The 18,158-nt window shown below is 38.3% G+C and overlaps 1 protein-coding gene across 1 annotated transcript; it reads right to left on the minus strand.

The window, feature by feature from the left end:
- Positions 1-299: 299 nt before the first annotated feature.
- LOC102232225 (potassium voltage-gated channel subfamily B member 2-like) lies at positions 300-17,779 on the minus strand. Its single transcript, XM_005809221.2, has 3 exons — positions 17,607-17,779; positions 15,075-15,826; positions 300-2,437 (listed from the first exon to the last, which is right to left on the minus strand). Exons 2-3 carry the CDS (start codon positions 15,657-15,659, stop codon positions 494-496), a joined length of 2,529 nt encoding a protein of 842 aa, XP_005809278.1. The 5' UTR covers positions 15,660-15,826; positions 17,607-17,779; the 3' UTR covers positions 300-493.
- Between the last annotated feature and the right edge of the window lie 379 nt (positions 17,780-18,158).

Here is an 18,158-nt window from a genome sequence, read left to right on the forward strand (position 1 = left end):
CTGCTTTTACTGTTACCTGTTATCCATTCTAAGCAAAAACTGCAGAGTAGAAAACAAGAGTGAAATTCCACTCTCTTTTTCCAAACAGACAAAATTGCATTCAAACAAAAAAAATCATGACACTCACAAATATTTTCATTTACTCAAGGCGTTGTTTTGCTTTCTTCTGAGTCTTACAAAATTAGCAGTTCATCATTGGTTGTTCTCAGTCATGTCATTGTACAGGTTTGTCTTCAAGCAATTAGAACACAAACAAAATCGGTGCTCATTAAAATTGACAGAACAGAAGTTATTTTTCTTTCTTTAAATAACATCTATGTTTGTGCTTCCACAATTTGTGCGTTCAGTGTCCTTTTGAACATGGAGGAGGTCTCAATCAGGTAACCATCCATCACTCTTAACAAAGTCATGACCATGCATTCCACAAGCTTTTGTTTCTTTTTATTTATGTGTTTTTTCTATCTCTGCTTTCAATCTATCCTTATCATTGAGCTCACATACTTGTTTCACAGGGTGGTGTCAAACTTCCATCCAAAGCAATGTGATTTTCTTGTTTTTCCCCACCCTGTCCTTGTCCTTTACCCTCCGTGTCTCCTCCTCCATCTGCCTCTCTCATAGTCACTAGCTCATTTGTGCAGTTGAGTGGGCTTGCTTTAGCTGAGCTAGAGCCAGTAGCAGCCCTTTCCATGTGATTCTTCCCCTGCTGGCTTAAGCTTGTGTGCTGCCCTTCACCTTCTAAGCTCCTGATTATGGAACTCTCCCCAACAGGGCGGGCAGACTCCTGTGACAAGGATGGAGACTGTGGTATTGTTAGCACAGACACTGTGTCAGGTGTAGCAGAACTGGGAGAAGTAGAGAACATAGAAAACACATCTTCAGAAAGTAGTTGATCAACCTTGGGTGAGCTAGTGGAGTCTTTGGTTGCTAATGGTGTCATAATTGCTGTAAGAACATCACCTTCCGATCCAATGAAGTCCACATTTAAAGTTGTAATTGTTGGAGGACTGCTATAATCATTGACTCTCTGTGGTAACAATGGATTTTCTTCAGTTGTTGATCTTTGGGGAGTGGACACAAATTCATACAAACCCTCTTTGATTATCGTCATTGGTTGGCCACTGTCCAGGCGCTGACATGCTTCCATTGTGCTGATTTGACTTAAATCTAAGGGAGGGGGGATAGAGTGCCTCAGACTACATTGACCTTCCACTACACTTGGTAACAAAGAGCTTTTTTTGTCTTTTTCACCTGAAGAATCAACCAAACCAAGAAGTTTCTCCCTATTGCCGACTTTAGGTGAAGCCGGTTGGGTTTGACTAGAGGTCAAAATATCCATGTTTATTGGCTCTTCTATACATTTGTCTTGCTGCTCCTGGGTGATTCCTGTGTTGTTGTAAGAACTGTCATGTTGCTTTGCAGTAAGGTGTCGAGGAGAAGTTTTATTCAACAGTGGTTTTCCTGCTCCAGGGGAAGCCCACTGCGTGACCTCTTGGTACGGCTGGGACTTTGCTGGGCTACTGACATCTGTATTGGAGTAATGTTTGTGGTAGCTCCAACGACTAGGGGACAGGTGGTTATCTACTGGACATTTGCTTTCCTCTTTTTTTTCTACCAGCACGTCTGTGAGTTCCATACTACGGGCAAACGCATCTTTCAAATTAATCGAAACAATGCTTCCACTTCTTTTGGCTCTTTCAAGGGCTTCTCTTCTCTTAATAGCCTTTTCTTGCCTCTTCTGTTCTCTGTAGAACTCTGAGAAGTTGTTGACAATTATGGGGATGGGAAGAGCAATGACTAGCACACCTGCTATACAGCAAAGCCCTCCTACAATTTTGCCAAGCAGGGTTTGTGGATAGATGTCGCCGTATCCAACAGTTGTCATTGTAATAGTGGCCCACCAAAAGGAGGCAGGGATGCTTGTGAATTTAGTTGCATCCTCATCCTTTTCAGCAAAGAATACTAAGCTAGAGAAGATCATAATGCCCATAGCCAAGAAAAGAATCAGCAAACCCAGCTCATTATAGCTTCTTCGCAATGTAAAACCCAAGGACTGGAGTCCTGTTGAATGCCTAGCAAGTTTAAGGATCCTCAAGATCCTCATAATACGGAAAATCTGGACAACACGGCGCACATTCTGGAATTGCAGGACACTCTTGTTAGACTCAGTTAGGCAGAGGGTCACATAATAAGGCAATATAGCCAGCAAATCTATGATATTCAGTGGTGCTTTGATGAAGTTCCATTTATTAGGTGCTGACAGCAGCCGAAGCAGGTACTCCATAGTGAACCAGGCAATGCACACTGCTTCTACATGGGCTAGATTGGGGTTATCATTGAACTGGCCGAACTCATCAACAACCTGAAGCTCTGGCAGAGTGTTGAGAGATAATGAGATGGTGGAGATGATAATAAACAGGATGGAGACCATGGCCAGGACCTGTAAGAGAAACACAGCAATGAAGAATGTTAGATGGCTTTTTAACATACATCATTTTATAGTTACATTTATACAAAGCTGCAGATCTTTTTTATGTTTGAGCAAACCTGGTATTGTAATAATAGATGTGGCATTCCTTTTTGTGAACTAACTGCGATGGATGTCTATTGCCTTTCTTTCCTTAGTTGACTTCTAATGAAATACTATTATGTAATAAAACTTTTCAAGTATTTGAGTTCTGTTTTTTTAGTGTCAGTTTTCCTAGCATTCCAGTGTATATACCTTATGAAACATCAAATTCATTTCAAGTTATATAATGTCATGGTTTTGGAAATATTTTTGACCCACACCAACAAATCAGTTTAAAATATTTATTACAAAATATGAAATGTTCAATGTTGAAGTTCTTGGGTGATTGGACGAGGAACCAGGAAACCAGAACAGACAGCGCACTGTGAGGGCGGACAGTCAGGTAGTTTGGAGAATCGGAGATGAACCAGATACTGCAGATGAAGAGCATAATATCCGCCAGGAAGAGGTGAGTGGGATCGAGCGAGTGGTTGAAGATTAATCGTAATGTGATCATTGTATCTCTGAGGGCTGGATGATATCTTGACAGATGATTTGCTTGATTTGATGGTCGGGAGCGCAGAGGAAGACAGAACAGGTTTGAACTCGGTTCTGCACGAACAAGGCGATTAGAAATTCAAGGCTGCCAGCTTGATTAGATTTGTCCAGGGAACTGCTGGAGATCTGTGGGTCTGACTCCAGTAAGGTGAGTGATCTGAGATGGAGTCCGAACGTTCATCTGAGAAACCACGATAGTTAACAGTCTGGCATTGGAGTGCTGGTAGATGTCTCCTCTTATGCCATGTAATAAGAGCAATAATGAGGGCACATTCCTATCCTGATCTATGGTCTGGGCAGTGACAGTACAAGATCACAGATACAAGCAGTCAAAATGAGCTTTCTCCACAGGGTGTCTAGGCTCTCCCTTAGTAATAAGGTGAGAAGCTCGGTCACCCAGTGAGGACTCAGAGAAGAGCCACTGCTGCTCCATGTCGAGAGGAGCCAGTTGAGGTGGCTCAGGCATTTGGTTAGGACGCCTCCTGGACGCCTCCCTGGTGAGGTGATCCAGGCACGTCCCACTGAGAGGAGACTCAGGAGAAGACACAGGACATGTTAGCCTGGCATTTTCCCTCCTACTCAATTTGTTCAGACTGACATTAAAATATAGCAGACATATGCCAAATGAAATCATAATCTGTATTTCAGACACAGAATAATTTAAATTCAGATATCCTACCAACAGAATTAATATTGATGGGATGCATAAGTTTGACTGGTTGTGATCCAAATTGTACCCAATGCATTGTACCAAAATAATGCTTTCTTTAAAGTGAAAGTCAAGAACAATAATTTCTCACCAGAATATTAATTTGTGACTGTACTCATGCTGTCACTAAGAGATGTTATTTGCACCTTAGAAACAGTAGATGTTTCCTGTATCAAGTTTTTTTTCTAAACAAGCATCATTGTTATTTTTCTTTGGTGTTACTCATCATTTTCTATGTTAAATATACATGCCACCATCTAACTAGAAGCATGACTGTCGATGATGATGTGCATTCTGGTCTCCATGAGAACATCAACAAAGACCCTAAGTACACCCTAGTGGCTCTATGACAACTATAATGAAAGTTGTGCTACACAGACTTCACAGCCAGTGGCAGTAGATCAGACTTTCAGGTATGAATTAGATCTCAAAGGCAGTTGAATTAATACACAAATAATGATCACAAATCAGATACTATGAATAACGTCAAACAGATTTAGTGTTTTGCTCTTATAAAGTAACTACAATTATTTTGATGACATTTCCATGATTTACTGCAGTCAAGATTCTATTTATTCAGAAATATTTGAGCCAAGACAAACAGATTCAGACTCACTGTCATGATCAATCGTGTTTTATGAGACTCAACTGTTCCAACCAACTAATGGTCAAAGAATGTAATATAAAATTTTTATATTCACAATTTACAACAGTTGGGCATTTGTTCGACTAAGTATCTCCATAATAACATGAAAATACTTACAATGAAAAATTATTGGATACACATTGATTGAAGCACATGGGTACAGAATGTTTTGCTTACAGGATAAAAATAGCAAGGTGCAGATATTAAACTGAGGTTTCATTAAAGAGCAGGTTCATGCATTAAACATTTACGGCAGGGCTGTCCAGATGTTTTGTCACATAGGCCAAAATCGTCAAAAAGACTTGAGGGCCAAAAAAATATTGTTTTGCCTACTCAACAATAAACTCAACAAAAAGTGTGGTTATTTAAAGACAAATAACTGGTGTGGTTGCCAATATTTTCTATTGTAAAAATATTTTTAAAAAATTCTGTGATAATTTTATCCAAATAAAAATTGAATGTCTTCATCTACATCATCTACAGTAATACAGGAAAGGGAGAGAGGTTCTTGCTAAAATGGTTCAACAAAATGTAGTAATAAAATAAGATTATTTATCAATGCACATTACACCTAACATGTGCACACTGTACTGTACACACTGTACTGCACTGCGTCTTGTCTAGGCTCTAAAAATAGAAGTCTTTAATGATGTAACAGTGATTTGACCATGATTTCTAAAATAAACTGCTTTAAACGGAGGGTTTTCTTAGCAAAGTAAATTACATTTTGTCGCTGGAGGTATTGCAGAAAGCACAAACTGCGGAGAGACTGGCTGAATGGAATCACCAGATAGCATTTCATTTTTTTTACCTTTTCCTAGTTGGTAAACACCACTGTTCATGTTCTTAAAAAGTAGCTTAACATAAAATTATTTTTTTTATGGTTCAACTATTAGAATAGTGTTCAAAGACGATCTACAATTATTTTATATACAACCTATGTCATGTGTTAGTCAAGTGAGCTCCAAGTCTTTCCCCTACAGCCTTTGAGAGGACACTTCAAGATAATTGTAATAGGATTTAGTGGCTAACTATAGAAAAGATAGAGAGAGGTCAGAAGTGGTTTTTGCCCAGGACAGAAAGAATCAAGCTGTAAATGACCACACTAAGAAAAGGTAGGTATCAAATGAAGCTGCAGGTCTATCCCTATCTAGAGTAATGGACACTGCTGCCTTACAGTACCATGAAAAAGCAAAACTGACTTCTAAATGAAACTACATACATATGTAATATAAATAATATCTGATATGTGAATTAGTGTGTGTGTTAACATATCAGATTTCCTAGAGGCCAGATTATTGGATGGTTATTGGAAGACTAAGAAGAAAAAGTTCTGAGTTGTTACACATTTGAACATAATCCATGTGTGATATCATGCTGGGAAAACAAATGTAGGGAAATATAGCTCTCTACAGGATGCCAGGCTGTGTGACAGAGAGACAGCTGAACATCACCAGCACTGTGTGGGGAAATCACAGGCCTTCCCGTGCCTGTGGAGCTGAATCAACATCTGGCCTGCTCAGTATCCTGCACAACCCACTGCAGCAGGATACCATTCATTGTAATTTCCAGATATTTTCTTTCCACATTAATTTTGCACATCTAATAACAAACGGAGAAAGGATTCAGTAGGGAAAGGATTCATGTTTTATGAGAAACATCTTCACATAGTAATTGCTGGCTCAGGACTCCTGTGAGCCATGCTAACGGACATGTTTGATACTAACTGGGATGCACTAAGATATATAAGTGGCAGCTCCAGGTGCTAAGGGAGGACTAGGCGTTTTATTGAGAGTGTTACGATGGATCATTTGTTCTAACTGTTCTCAACACAAACAGAGGTGCACTGAGAGCCCAGACATCTGCAATAGTCACCAATAAAATGGCTAGAGAATATGTGACATTTTGATATTAATTAAAGCATATATTGGGGTTGACAATATGACTGAAATCAAGATATATGCATTTCATATCAATCGATATTGATTATAATTTGCTGGGTTTTTAAAAAAATAAGTTGTGTTTTGCTAGGATAATATCACAACAACCACATATTAAATTAGATGAAAAAGAAAATAATAATCTGATATTTTGTTGGGGAGTTATGACTCCTTCAGGGGGAGCTAAACCACCCTCCATCACTGCCACTGAGATCCATACATTGAACACAGCAATAATGACCAAATGTCTGTAATTTCTGAGTATGAAACCAATGAGGAAATATTTAGTTGTAGTACATTTATTCAGCATTTACTTTACTTAGAGTCATGAAGTCATGTGACTGATTGTATCAGCCAAACCTGTTCAAAGATTGTCTGGGCTTACAGGGTCATTCCAGGAAACACTTTGCTTTACAGTTCACACAGCAGAATGGACCACATTTAAGGGATTTTCAATAACTGTATCAAAGGGAACACATAGTCAAAAACAACTGCCAAGAAAAGGAGAGAAGAAAGATGTAGAAAAGAGAGATAAAGCAAAAACAAGTAAAGAGCAGGCGTATCCAAGCTTGGCTACCTTGCAGCATCTTAATGGCTTAATGGCTGCCAAATGCTGTGACCTTGGCACCCAGGGCAGATTCTAAGAATTACTTGGAACATACAAGCTGCTTTAGAAGCTAGTCGGAGGAGGAAGAATTAAGGCGAAAGAACTCAAGCCTTAGATTTGGGATTCAGTATCCCTTCTCTGATGTCACCAAAAATGAAAAGATAGATAGATATTGCTTTAGAGTTAATCCCATTGGTTGACTTATTAGAAGTCATGTATGATCCAGAATAAGGAAACAAACAGTCGGAAAATGAGGTAGATAAAGTGGCTGGACAGAGAAACCCAAGTCCTAATCAATACCTAGAAGTATTTCTGGAAGAACAAGGATCCATAGGAAAGCTGCTGTTTCTGCAGATCTCGTTTCTATTTATATACCTCATTCTGATCCATTGTTACAGGGAGGTAATTCAGACATGAATCAATCCAATGACCTCCAAATGTTCAGCAACTGTTACACTGTGTGTTCACAGTTCTATTTAAACAATGCACAGTACCCCAAGTACCACTGGACACTGTAATATTTCACAATAGTTTTAATAAATGGGGAGGACGTGGATATGATGGGAAATAAAATTGGAAGATGGGGAAAGGTGCACAGGTCCTGATTTTAAAGAGTCCTGACTGATATGTGGTTAGAGAACTTGAGAGACTTCTCTGTCCCTGTTTCCCCTATAAACAGCTAGGTTCAATATGATTCACAGTGCTGGCAGGCTTGGACTGAATATAATCTTTTACTTTGACCAAAGTATTTCTTCTGACTGGAAGTATTATGAATGTTTTTCCACTGAGCCACAGGTGCACTACGCTAGGGCTTGAGCAATTGTCTAGCAAATAGAAAATTGTGGGTTTGATTTCTGTTTCTTCCCCTTGGGTGAACAACTTAACCCCAAGCTTCGTGTTTGTGGCGGGGAGGGTCTGGTTTGAGTGTGAAAGTGGTTAGTATGACTAGAGAAAGATTCATTTTACATAGAAAGTACTCCTGGATCAGTGCTGCTATGTATATCTGTCGGTTGTGACAGATGGCAGCTCACATTGATTCAGGCTCAGCTTCTGCTAGAGATTTCTTCCTGTTAAAGGTGAACATTCCTTTCTGCTGCCACTAGATACATTATCAGTATGAGGAATTGCTGCAGTCTGCTGTTTTTTAAATCTGACCATTAAGACTCAAAGATCAAGAGGTATTAATATAGAATTAATTATTATTTAAAATAATAATTAATTAATTTATCTTATTTATTTATGTTGTTTTTGAATCTGAATTGAATTTGATGTTTAAGATCAAGAAATTAAGAATTGTATTTTTTAATTGCTGAAATATTACCAGCGATAATTATTTACTGTTTTTATTTTAACTCTCTAACATGGTTTGGGTTCTAAGCATCAAAGATTAGCTAAAATTAAAAATAAATAAATAACGAGTTAAACAGTTAAGCAAAAAAGGTAGCATGCATTCTGGAAACTCCTAAAGGTCTTAGAAGCTGCAGACAGAGCTGCCCTGTTTTCTTCACCTTGTGTATGATACATTTTCATGTTGATTGTTCTATAAACTGCAGAACAATCTCCCTTAGTTACAGAAGCTTGCCACTAGTCAGGGTACTCATCACTATAACACAACAACCACAACTGAAAATATAGAAATCAAATAATGTGGATTGCAATTTGGTGTTAATTAAGATAAAGTTGAATACCGAAGATAAATAGCTCTTTGTAGACCTTTCACAGAATATTATACGTATGTCTGGGACTTGGATAAAAGTATGTTAAGGTGTTTGTATTTGAATTCCAGGGAAGGCAACATTATTATCCTCAGCTACTTAAAAAATAAGTTCACACTTGTCTTTTCCACTGCATGAAAGCTCTTGCTATCATAATCTGGATGCTTTTAGTCCTACGATATTAACTGGGAACTGTGTCAACAAGCTGTCACAACTGTTGTGTTCCATTCATTGCCACTATGACAGATACCTCCAAAGGACGGAAATAAGAATAGAAAATGACAGTGAACTGCTTTACATCTACAAGCCTCAAAATGACTATAACCAGGAGAGGAAAAGTGCTGTACCTGAATGATTAATATTCAAATTCAAAAATACTTTTGTAACCCCATGTGTTGTTGTAACTCATGAATTCAGATTCTTCAAAGAGTTATTGTAGATCTTGATGGCTGTTGGCAGGAAAGATCTCCTGTAGCAGTTTGTATTACAGCGAATCTGAAGAAACCTCTGACTGGAGATTCTCTGTTTTCTCAAGCCAGTCTCCTGAAGAGGATGGTCAGGGTTGTCCATAATTTTATTGATTTTATGAAGAATCCTTCTTTGAATCATTATCTCCAGAGGTTCCACAGTCATCCCCAGAACAGAACCAGAACTGAACCAGAACAGAACTGAACCAGAACAGAACCAGCATTCTTTATCAGCCTGTTGAGCCTTTTTGAATCCCTGGTTTCTCATGCTGCTGCCCCAACAGATGATGGCTGAAGAGATGACGCTCTCAACAACAGATAGGTATGATAGGGCCATCTCTTGTCTACAAAGCAAATGTTTTCAACCTGGAGGGTGTCCCCTGTTCCAATCTCCATTACACTAACACACTATACCTACAACCACAAACTATTCCAGCTCCTCAAAAAACATAAGAAAGATTTCAGCAAGTTCTAACTAGTTCTAACGTCCATGTTAATAGTCAATAGGGAGAAAAGTTTAACACATGCTTTCTCAATTTGTTCAGGATCAACTCAATGTTCTTCTGAAAGCAGTACTGAAATGTGCTGACTGCCCTAAAAAAATGTGAACTTACCTAAAATGAAGCCATACTGAGGAGGTATTGACAAATTGTTGTTTATTAATTTTATGCTGTGCTTAACACAGTTCAGCATTCGGCTGTTCTCCAGTAATAATATTCAGTACATGTGTTCCAGTTGCAAAGACTCTGCCAGCTTCTTTGCTGTGTAGCCTGTACACTGTTGACCTTGTTGTCAGAAGGACAAACCATCATCTCAAGTTTTCTGGTGATATATACATATTTATTCAGAGTATAATACATAACCAAACAATAACACAATATTCACGATGTTGACCATAGAATGAAAAATCATGGATTGTTGTTTATAGTATTGATATTTACAGTTGAAGTCCTTGATTTGTGGGAGTTTCTAATGAAAAATCTATTTCTGCATCTCTAACTGGTGAAGTCCTCTCTTGTCTTACCTTAAAACTTCACCTTTGAACAGATCAAACTAACATTTACTCTTCAAAAAACTGTTCATGCAAATGTTTGAGATGCTCTAGTATGGTTCTTGTAAAACCTTTATCACTCCACACTCTTGCACATACATGTTGTCCTAGGACAGAGCAGAAAAAAAGTACTTAAACATATCTATAGGTTGTCTTGCTTTACCTTCTCCTTGTTTTGGTTTTCCAGCCCTTTAAGTTTTAGCTACTGTTCTTTAGCAATAGCTGAGTCATTAAAGTTTTTTTGTTACTGGCCTACTAGAAGATAACAATAGAATAAGGCAATTTGTGTACATAAAAGAAGTATTTACCTTGAATTGTGTGGGTGTGTGTCTGTGTCTTTGCATGTTTGTTGTAAACATTCAGTGAAGTGATCAGAGGTGGTTAGAGTAGCCAGAAATTATACTTAGGAAAGAGTAGTGCTACTTCAAAACAACATTACTCAAGTAAAAGAAAAACACTTAAATATTTTGTCTGAAGGACCACATAACTGTGTTGTGTTGGACAGCAACATGAACAATACATGTGGGATAGTTTCATCCTAGTCAAACAGCCGTGTTAGTAATGGTGTCAACTGTATTTCCACGGCAATTTCTGTTCCTGCTGACCTTTACTCTTTGGATTGACTTATACCAACTTCTTGCAGGAAGTAGGTACATGTGAGAGACCCTGAATTTATTAGTTTATTTATTTATTGTACTGTTCATGTGTATTATAGTTCACAGGTACCCCACCCAATTTGTTTTGTTTATTATAATAAGTTCATTCATTTTTCATTGTAGCTTGATAACTTAGTAACTGATATTTCCTTTATGTCATTGAATGCGACTGTTTTTGATGTGTGTTCCTGGAACGTTGGGTTGCAGTGCTCGGTTTCCGTTCTTCTGGGGAGAGTTAGGCACCGAGTATGTCAAGCTGTATTTTTGTATAAAGGTAAATAAAACCTTTTTTTTAATTTGCAAAGACAACTCCGGATGTCATCTGTGCCTGAGCCGAGCAACATACAGATGATGGACAATCATCTGTGCAAACATAACTTAGATTGGACAGGTTTTGATGCCTCACACACTATTCCATAACAGCCTTTTAGTGTTGCTCTGTAAGACATTTGAACTGCATTTAATTGTGTCTACTATCTTCTACTTTTTAGGTCAAATAAATTTAGCGAGATCTAGATTTTGAACCTAAATGTGCGAGTTTATGAAAGACAAATTTAGAGCAGTAAGTTGTTTTAACTTTTTATTAATTTTGTTAAACCTTCAAGAGTTGGATAAACTAGAGTTTTTAGGTTAGTACTTAAAAAAACTGAAAGAAGAAAAAGACAGAAATGGGAAATATTTCCCAGTGTGCTTAGCAGCGTGTTTTTGTCTCCTGTGTGGCACCGTGAATGAGATGGAAGTGTGTTACATTGATCTAACCCTTGTGTGTCATTAAAGCAAATGTTGGTTTTATTGCTACTAACAGATTGTAAAGCTTGAGAATTCACACTAAATGTTTTGGAGCAGAATTCATTGTGATGTTTAATAAAATTTATTTATCAGATCAGAAATTTTGTTCATGTAACTTGAAACAAGAATTTATATTATTCTAAAGAAAAAGGCATAGTAATTTTAACTGGATATTGTGAGTAAAACTAATAGAGCACAAATAGAGAACTGTGTGCTCTTTAACTACAGGAGGGATTTTTTTTTTCTTGCATATTATGAAAAATTTATTTCGTTTAAATTGCAGCATTAAGTTAAAACTCACAAATCAAATTTAATGAACTTAACAAAACATGTTTAGACAGCTTGTCCCTTGTTGTTAAATCAACTTCATGAATTTTAATTTCTGAGTTAAAACCAAAGCAATTTTCTTGTTGACTTTTTCAAGGCAGCAGGTAGACTTTCATTTTCAAGGTAAACCACCTTCAAATGTTTTATAGTGTGGAAAACACTATCCCTTAATAAAACAATGCTCCCACATCGTCTTACTAACACTGTAGAATGCAAACACTCTATAAATGAATAGCTGACAGATCTTTGGACATGATAAATGGCCTCTAGACTTGATAAGATTTATCAAGTCTAGAGGACCACAAAGCACTTCACACTACACATTCACACAGTGGTGGTGGTGAGCAACTGGACAGTAGCCACAGGGGCAATCTGACAGAAGCAAGGCTGCCATACACCAGCGCCACTGGTGCTGAAAAGTTCTGCTTTACAAAGACTTGAGAATAGCTGGGTCAACACCACTGCAAGTTAAATGTCACATCAGTGAGCCACAAACAGTACATTACCTAAAACAGACACCAAGGGGAGATGAACTCTAAAACTGAAAGTGAAACTTTACACATAATTGTTTCCTGTTAGATTAATTTGTCTAATAATTATCAAATCTTCTATGGGGACTGATGGTCAGTCCTTTAATATGAAGAAATTGATAAAATGAGATGCTTATGTCAATGTAGTAACACAACAGCACACTTTGACTTTCACCACATTCATCTCCAGTGTAAACAGAAGTGCAACAGAAATACTTCAAAGGCATCACATGACTTGATTTTCCACCAAATGATCTTCATTTCTTTATGTTCAGAGCCAAAAAAACAGCTGCTTTTTAAACACCAGTCTATATGATAAGACAGAAAACTGTGACAGCAGCTTCAAGTATTGCTTAACTCTTAAGTTTAGAATGAGGAACTACATTTGATAAACAATGGCTCCTCGCAAAGGTATTTTACAGAACTGTCATCCATGTATGTGCAGGCTGGTTGCATGGTGAACCCATCATGCCACAACCTGAATCATCCTAAGTCTCTGGAGAGACAAGGTAATGGTGACTTCACAATCGGTTTACAAGTAAAGAAAATGCTGTTCAGTGTCACCAGAATTAGGTGTGTTTACTTCATTTTCATCCATAAAAATGGGAACTTCACCAATATTTAACAATTATAGTGCACAGCTTATCTGAATGGATTTTAGAGATCACTCAGACTGGCTAAAAAAATCCCAGCCACAGTTTTACAGCAACTTGAGCTGAACAATGGATTTGGCCTGCCAGTCACAGCATACAGTCTAATATGTTGCTTCCTAACAGGCAGGTGCATCGCTCTGCTGTGGAAGAGAGCAATGCACAGCATATGCACTTCCACTTCTGTGAAAGTATATATATATATATATATATATATATATATATATATATATATATATATATATATATATATATATAATAAATATATATAAGGGTACAATTAAAGTATTTATTCAGTTTACAGTGTGGACATGCAGGTTTTAACAAACCCTTACAGAAGAAAGCACTGACATCTTGTCAAACAATCTAGTTTTATTGAGTAAATTTTCACTTGCTTGTAAGAGTAGAAATGTTAAATAGAACAAGAGAAAACAAAACAAAAGGAAACATCCAATCTGACTAGATAATAAGTAGTATATCCAGTTCATACAATCAAGTAGACAATTGTATTAATACAAAACAATACTTCCAAGGAAAATAAATAAACAAGATTGTTTGTTTTCTGTTTCCATCTCCTATCTGTATGAAAATGCAATAGTTTATCACCAGGAACCCTGATACAAATATCTACACGGCCCGAAATTATTTTTTTTCCCATTTGGAAAAACTGTTATAAACTATATTATTTTCATTATCAATTTGACAAAACAACTATGAACTGCACAGTGGCACTGTTTTCTTGCAGCAGGGAGGTTCTGGGTTTGATTCCCGGCCCGGGGTCTTTCTGCATGGAGTTTGGATGCTCTTCCTGTGCATCCGCAGGTTCTCTCCAGGTACTCTGGCTTCCTCCCACAGTCCAGAAACATGACTGTCAGGTTGATTGTTCTCTAAATTTGTGCATTATTGTCTGTCCTGTCTGTCTCTGTGCTGCCCTGCGATGGACTGGTGAAAAACCAGCCCTTTGTTCTACACTTTGCTTTACACAGAGAGCTTTGGCAGAGGGCTCTTGGCTATTAAAAATTAATTGCTTCCTGGAGTCTTGGAGTCTGTTGAAGTTCTAAATTATACTGAGTCGCTAACATTTGGCCGTGAAGTATGTAATGCACCAGGTTGACGCTATGAAGCTGACCAGAAATTGCCTGCCTGCCAGAAACAACCGTCCTCCACTGTGAAAAGAGGACCAGATGGCTTTTATTGTTAATTGAAAATTTAGAAGCATGGCCAACATGGACTGAACAGCTTCCTTCACTTCCTCCGCTGTCATTGCTAAAACTACAGGCAGGCTACAATTCTATAACAGCGCAGAAGATCAACATCATCATTCAAACTTCTCCTTCAGTTTGTTGATTGACCCGGTTGAAAATTCTAACAGAGAAAAACAAGTAAATGGGAGAAAGCCCGGACTGCCTGTGAGGAGAGATTTGAATCGGCCAGAAGAGTGTAAAAAGGCAACAGGCAGGCTAGCATCAGACTAACTGTGCTTGAATATGACGTTGAACTTTACTCTTAGTCTATTGTCAACTGCATGAGTTAAAGAAACGTGTGGTAGGTAACCCTCCAATGGGCCTAAATCTGGGCCTGTGATATGAGATGTAAGATAAAGACTTCGTAAAGACAGTTATGTATTATCAGTCAGAATGGGACCAGTTATAACAAAACTGAGCTGGAGAGAACATGGTCGACTGTTATGAAAATAACTGATCTCAGTAAACTACAGCTGTGAGCTGTAAACACTATCCACATGCGAAAGCATCAGACAAACATCCTGGTGAAGAGATGAAATAATTATAGCTGATCATTTCAGTTTTCTTCACCAGCAGGGGGATTGTGTGTGTGTGCGCATGTGGGGGTGGGCGTGTGTGTGTGTGTGGGGGGGGAGGGGGGGATGCGGGCGTGTGCAGGCGTGTGTGTGTGTACTGTTACCTTTGCAGCAACAGAGGAACTGGGTTTCTCCAGGAGATCCCAAAGCTTTTGTCTTTGGTCGGGACAACAGCCCTGCTCCTCAACGTCTCCATCCTTCTCTCTCAGCGTCTCAGCCTCCCTTCTTAGCTCTTCATTCATCTGCTCCTTCTTCTGGTGATACCGTGCCTGGCAACAGGACTCTAGGTAGATCTCATCAATTCCCCAGTAGTCTAGCTCCTGACCAAAGGACAAAGCGCACATCTCCTCCATCATGTGCAGTTTCCCTGTTCTGTAGAAGTTGAGGATGGAGGAGAAAGCCATTGGATGTCTGTCAAAGAAGTATTCATTCTCATGGAGACTGTAGTCATCACAAATCTCCAGCAGTGACTCATGGGTGTTGCAGTCTCTTAATCGACCCAGACGGGTTCGAGGCAGGCGATCCAGTGTTCTCCACAGCACTTCATGACTGAGACCACCTACATTGAGGTGGACTCGCCGAGAGCGAGCTTTGGTGCGAATGATATCAATTGGCTCAGGTGGGAGCATAGGAGGCGCGGCCGGCCGGGGGGTGACTTTGGGAGCGTTGAAACTCACTCTGTCTGTCATGGTGAGACGGCTGGTTCTGTTCCTTCCTGTGAATCTGAGTCAACTCTATTGGAGCTTGTTTTGAGACCTCACTGTTTCCAAGGGATGAGAGTGTTGGCTGGTTAGACAAGACCAACAGAGCTCACTTCTCCGTGTTCAGGCCGTTCCTCTCCTGATGAGATCCATTTCTGGAGAACAAAACAGCCCATGTGACAGAAGCTGGACGAGACATTTTAAACTCATCTCAGTTAATAAAGAGACTGTTCTCTGTTGAATCTAAAGAAAAACATGAAAGGGATCAAACATTGCTTTTGATATCACCCAGTACATTTCAGTATAGAGATACTGTGAACTCCAGCTGGTTGTTATTTTATTGTTTTTATTGTAACATATCTAAAAATATCATGAAATAATATCTACAAGGCAAGATATGTTACTAACTTTCAGCACTGTTCCATGTTTCCTTCATAGATATTTGATTCGGGCTTCGGAACCCGATAGATGTCAATGACTTATTTTATCATCTGTTCTTTTTTTTTCAATCAGGGCATGATATGTTACTTATTATGAAGAGTTAAAAGGGACAAAATTAAATGAATAAACACATCATTAAATTATTTATTAAATGAACCTTGAAAAAATAAATATCTAATTTAATGTTAAGTAATTTATTTAAAAGAAATAATGTTTTTAAATATGTCATTAAAACATTAACATGCAAACTTATTCAAGTCAATGCAGGTAATTCATTAAATGTGCATTTGTTCATATAACGGTTCCTGTTCCTGCAGTGTCACCATGAAATAATTTTATCTGTCAAACTCGCCCATCAAAATGAAGGGGCGGGGCTAGGGGTGGGGCTTGTACTGGATCTATTGAACTGCACTAGCTTCTGCATTCAAACTGCCCGTGGTCTAGATGACCATCCTCTGCTTTTGGACTGTGTGGTCTGTATAATCTTTCCAATGAGCTCACAGGACAGCTCATGAAAATCCTCCATGACATGGGCCGCCACTATTTTCAAAAATGATCCTGTTCAGCGATCGACATGCTCTATTATATTGCTGCCTTAATGCTGCAAGCCTGGCATTGATCAGGTCTGGATGAAGCTTGTAAAACAAAAGTATTATTTTTTTTTATAATACAATTACAAATACATATGAATATGGATTCAGCTTGGTTTGGGTAGGTTTTCCCTTAATATCATGATTTGAAAACTGAAGTTTATATTTATTCATACCATCTTTTTTGGCATTAACCTTTGTTTGACAACCTGAAACATTTGGTCAAAATTCTAAATCATACGAATTCTAAGTGGTATGGTATGTACGATTTTATAGTGAGCATCAATATAACCCTCCGCAACCCTCTGGGAGAACCTGATTGTGTAACATTCCACTAATCCACGGAGAAACTTAGGCTGCAACTCCCATGGCTCAGGTCTGTCTTTGTTATTTATAGCCAGTCTATCTTCTCCTGGGACACTTTGCTACGTCATAAACTAAACTGCTACGTCACCATAAAAAAAATCAGTTCCGACTTCTCCTATTCACAGACAAACTACTCCTGGAAAGAAACCTGATATTTGTCTTCTTTTGTAGTAAACAAAAACGCAAGAAACGGACATTCATTAAAGGTTGATAAAATAAAATGCTGTTCATTTTCCCTTTAAATAAATAAATAAATAAATAAATAAATAAATAAATAAATAAATAAATAAATATAAAGAAAGAAAGAAAGAAAGAAAGAAAGAAAGAAAGAAAGAAAGAAAGAAAGAAAGAAAGAAAGAAAGAAAGAAAGAAAGAAAGAAAGAAAGAAAGAAAGACGAAAAATAAATCAGTGAAAAATGAGAAACCATGAGTTAATAGCTGAAAGCAGCAAGACGGACCAGAGACATCCACGACATTCTTCTAATCCCTAAAACATTTCACACTTTAAGACCAACCTCGGAGTGTGTGTTCAGCCTACCTCTGCTGAGTCTTCTGACAAGCCGAACTTTTTATTTCCCAGGACAGCCCAGCTTCCAGCCGCTCCGCTCCCCTCCGGCCGCTGACCTGGGATCTTTACGTCGGGCGCTGAAAATCCACATTTCGGTGCAACGAAGAGCAGAAAACAGGGTGAAAATATGCACAGCATACAAAGGAACCGCCTGGCCCGCAACTATCGTTCCTAAGAGGACAGGATGAAGGGACACCATGAGGGCGGGGAGGGGAGGGAGCTAATTGGATTTAGCGGTTCAGCACCGAGAACAGCTCCAGATCAACAGCTTGTTTCAGCTGAACTCCAGCTCGCCTACTTACTTTACTTTCCTCTGCAAGCACTAACACCACGGAAACACAATACAAGAAGTTCGAAGTCATCCTTTAATAAAGCTACTTTTACATAAATACTTTAGTATATTTCAAATATACTTACATTTGTGTAAGCTACTTTTACACAAAGACTTTTACACAAACCCAAATATAATTCTCAATAAATTAGAAAAAAACATCCATTTAACTTTTAGTCAGTAATTTGGTT

Source organism: Xiphophorus maculatus, chromosome 6 (assembly GCF_002775205.1).
Source record: "Xiphophorus maculatus strain JP 163 A chromosome 6, X_maculatus-5.0-male, whole genome shotgun sequence".
Lineage (NCBI taxonomy): Eukaryota > Metazoa > Chordata > Actinopteri > Cyprinodontiformes > Poeciliidae > Xiphophorus > Xiphophorus maculatus.

Excerpts from the sequence above, each read along its gene's own strand:
- LOC102232225 (XM_005809221.2), bottom strand. The coding sequence starts at position 15,659 with ATGACAGACAGAGTGAGTTTCAACGCTCCCAAAGTCACCCCCCGGCCG. Across the intron at positions 2,438-15,074 it reads GTTCCTCTGTTGCTGCAAAG|GTCCTGGCCATGGTCTCCAT; the intron begins GTAACAGTACAC and ends TTTCTCTTACAG.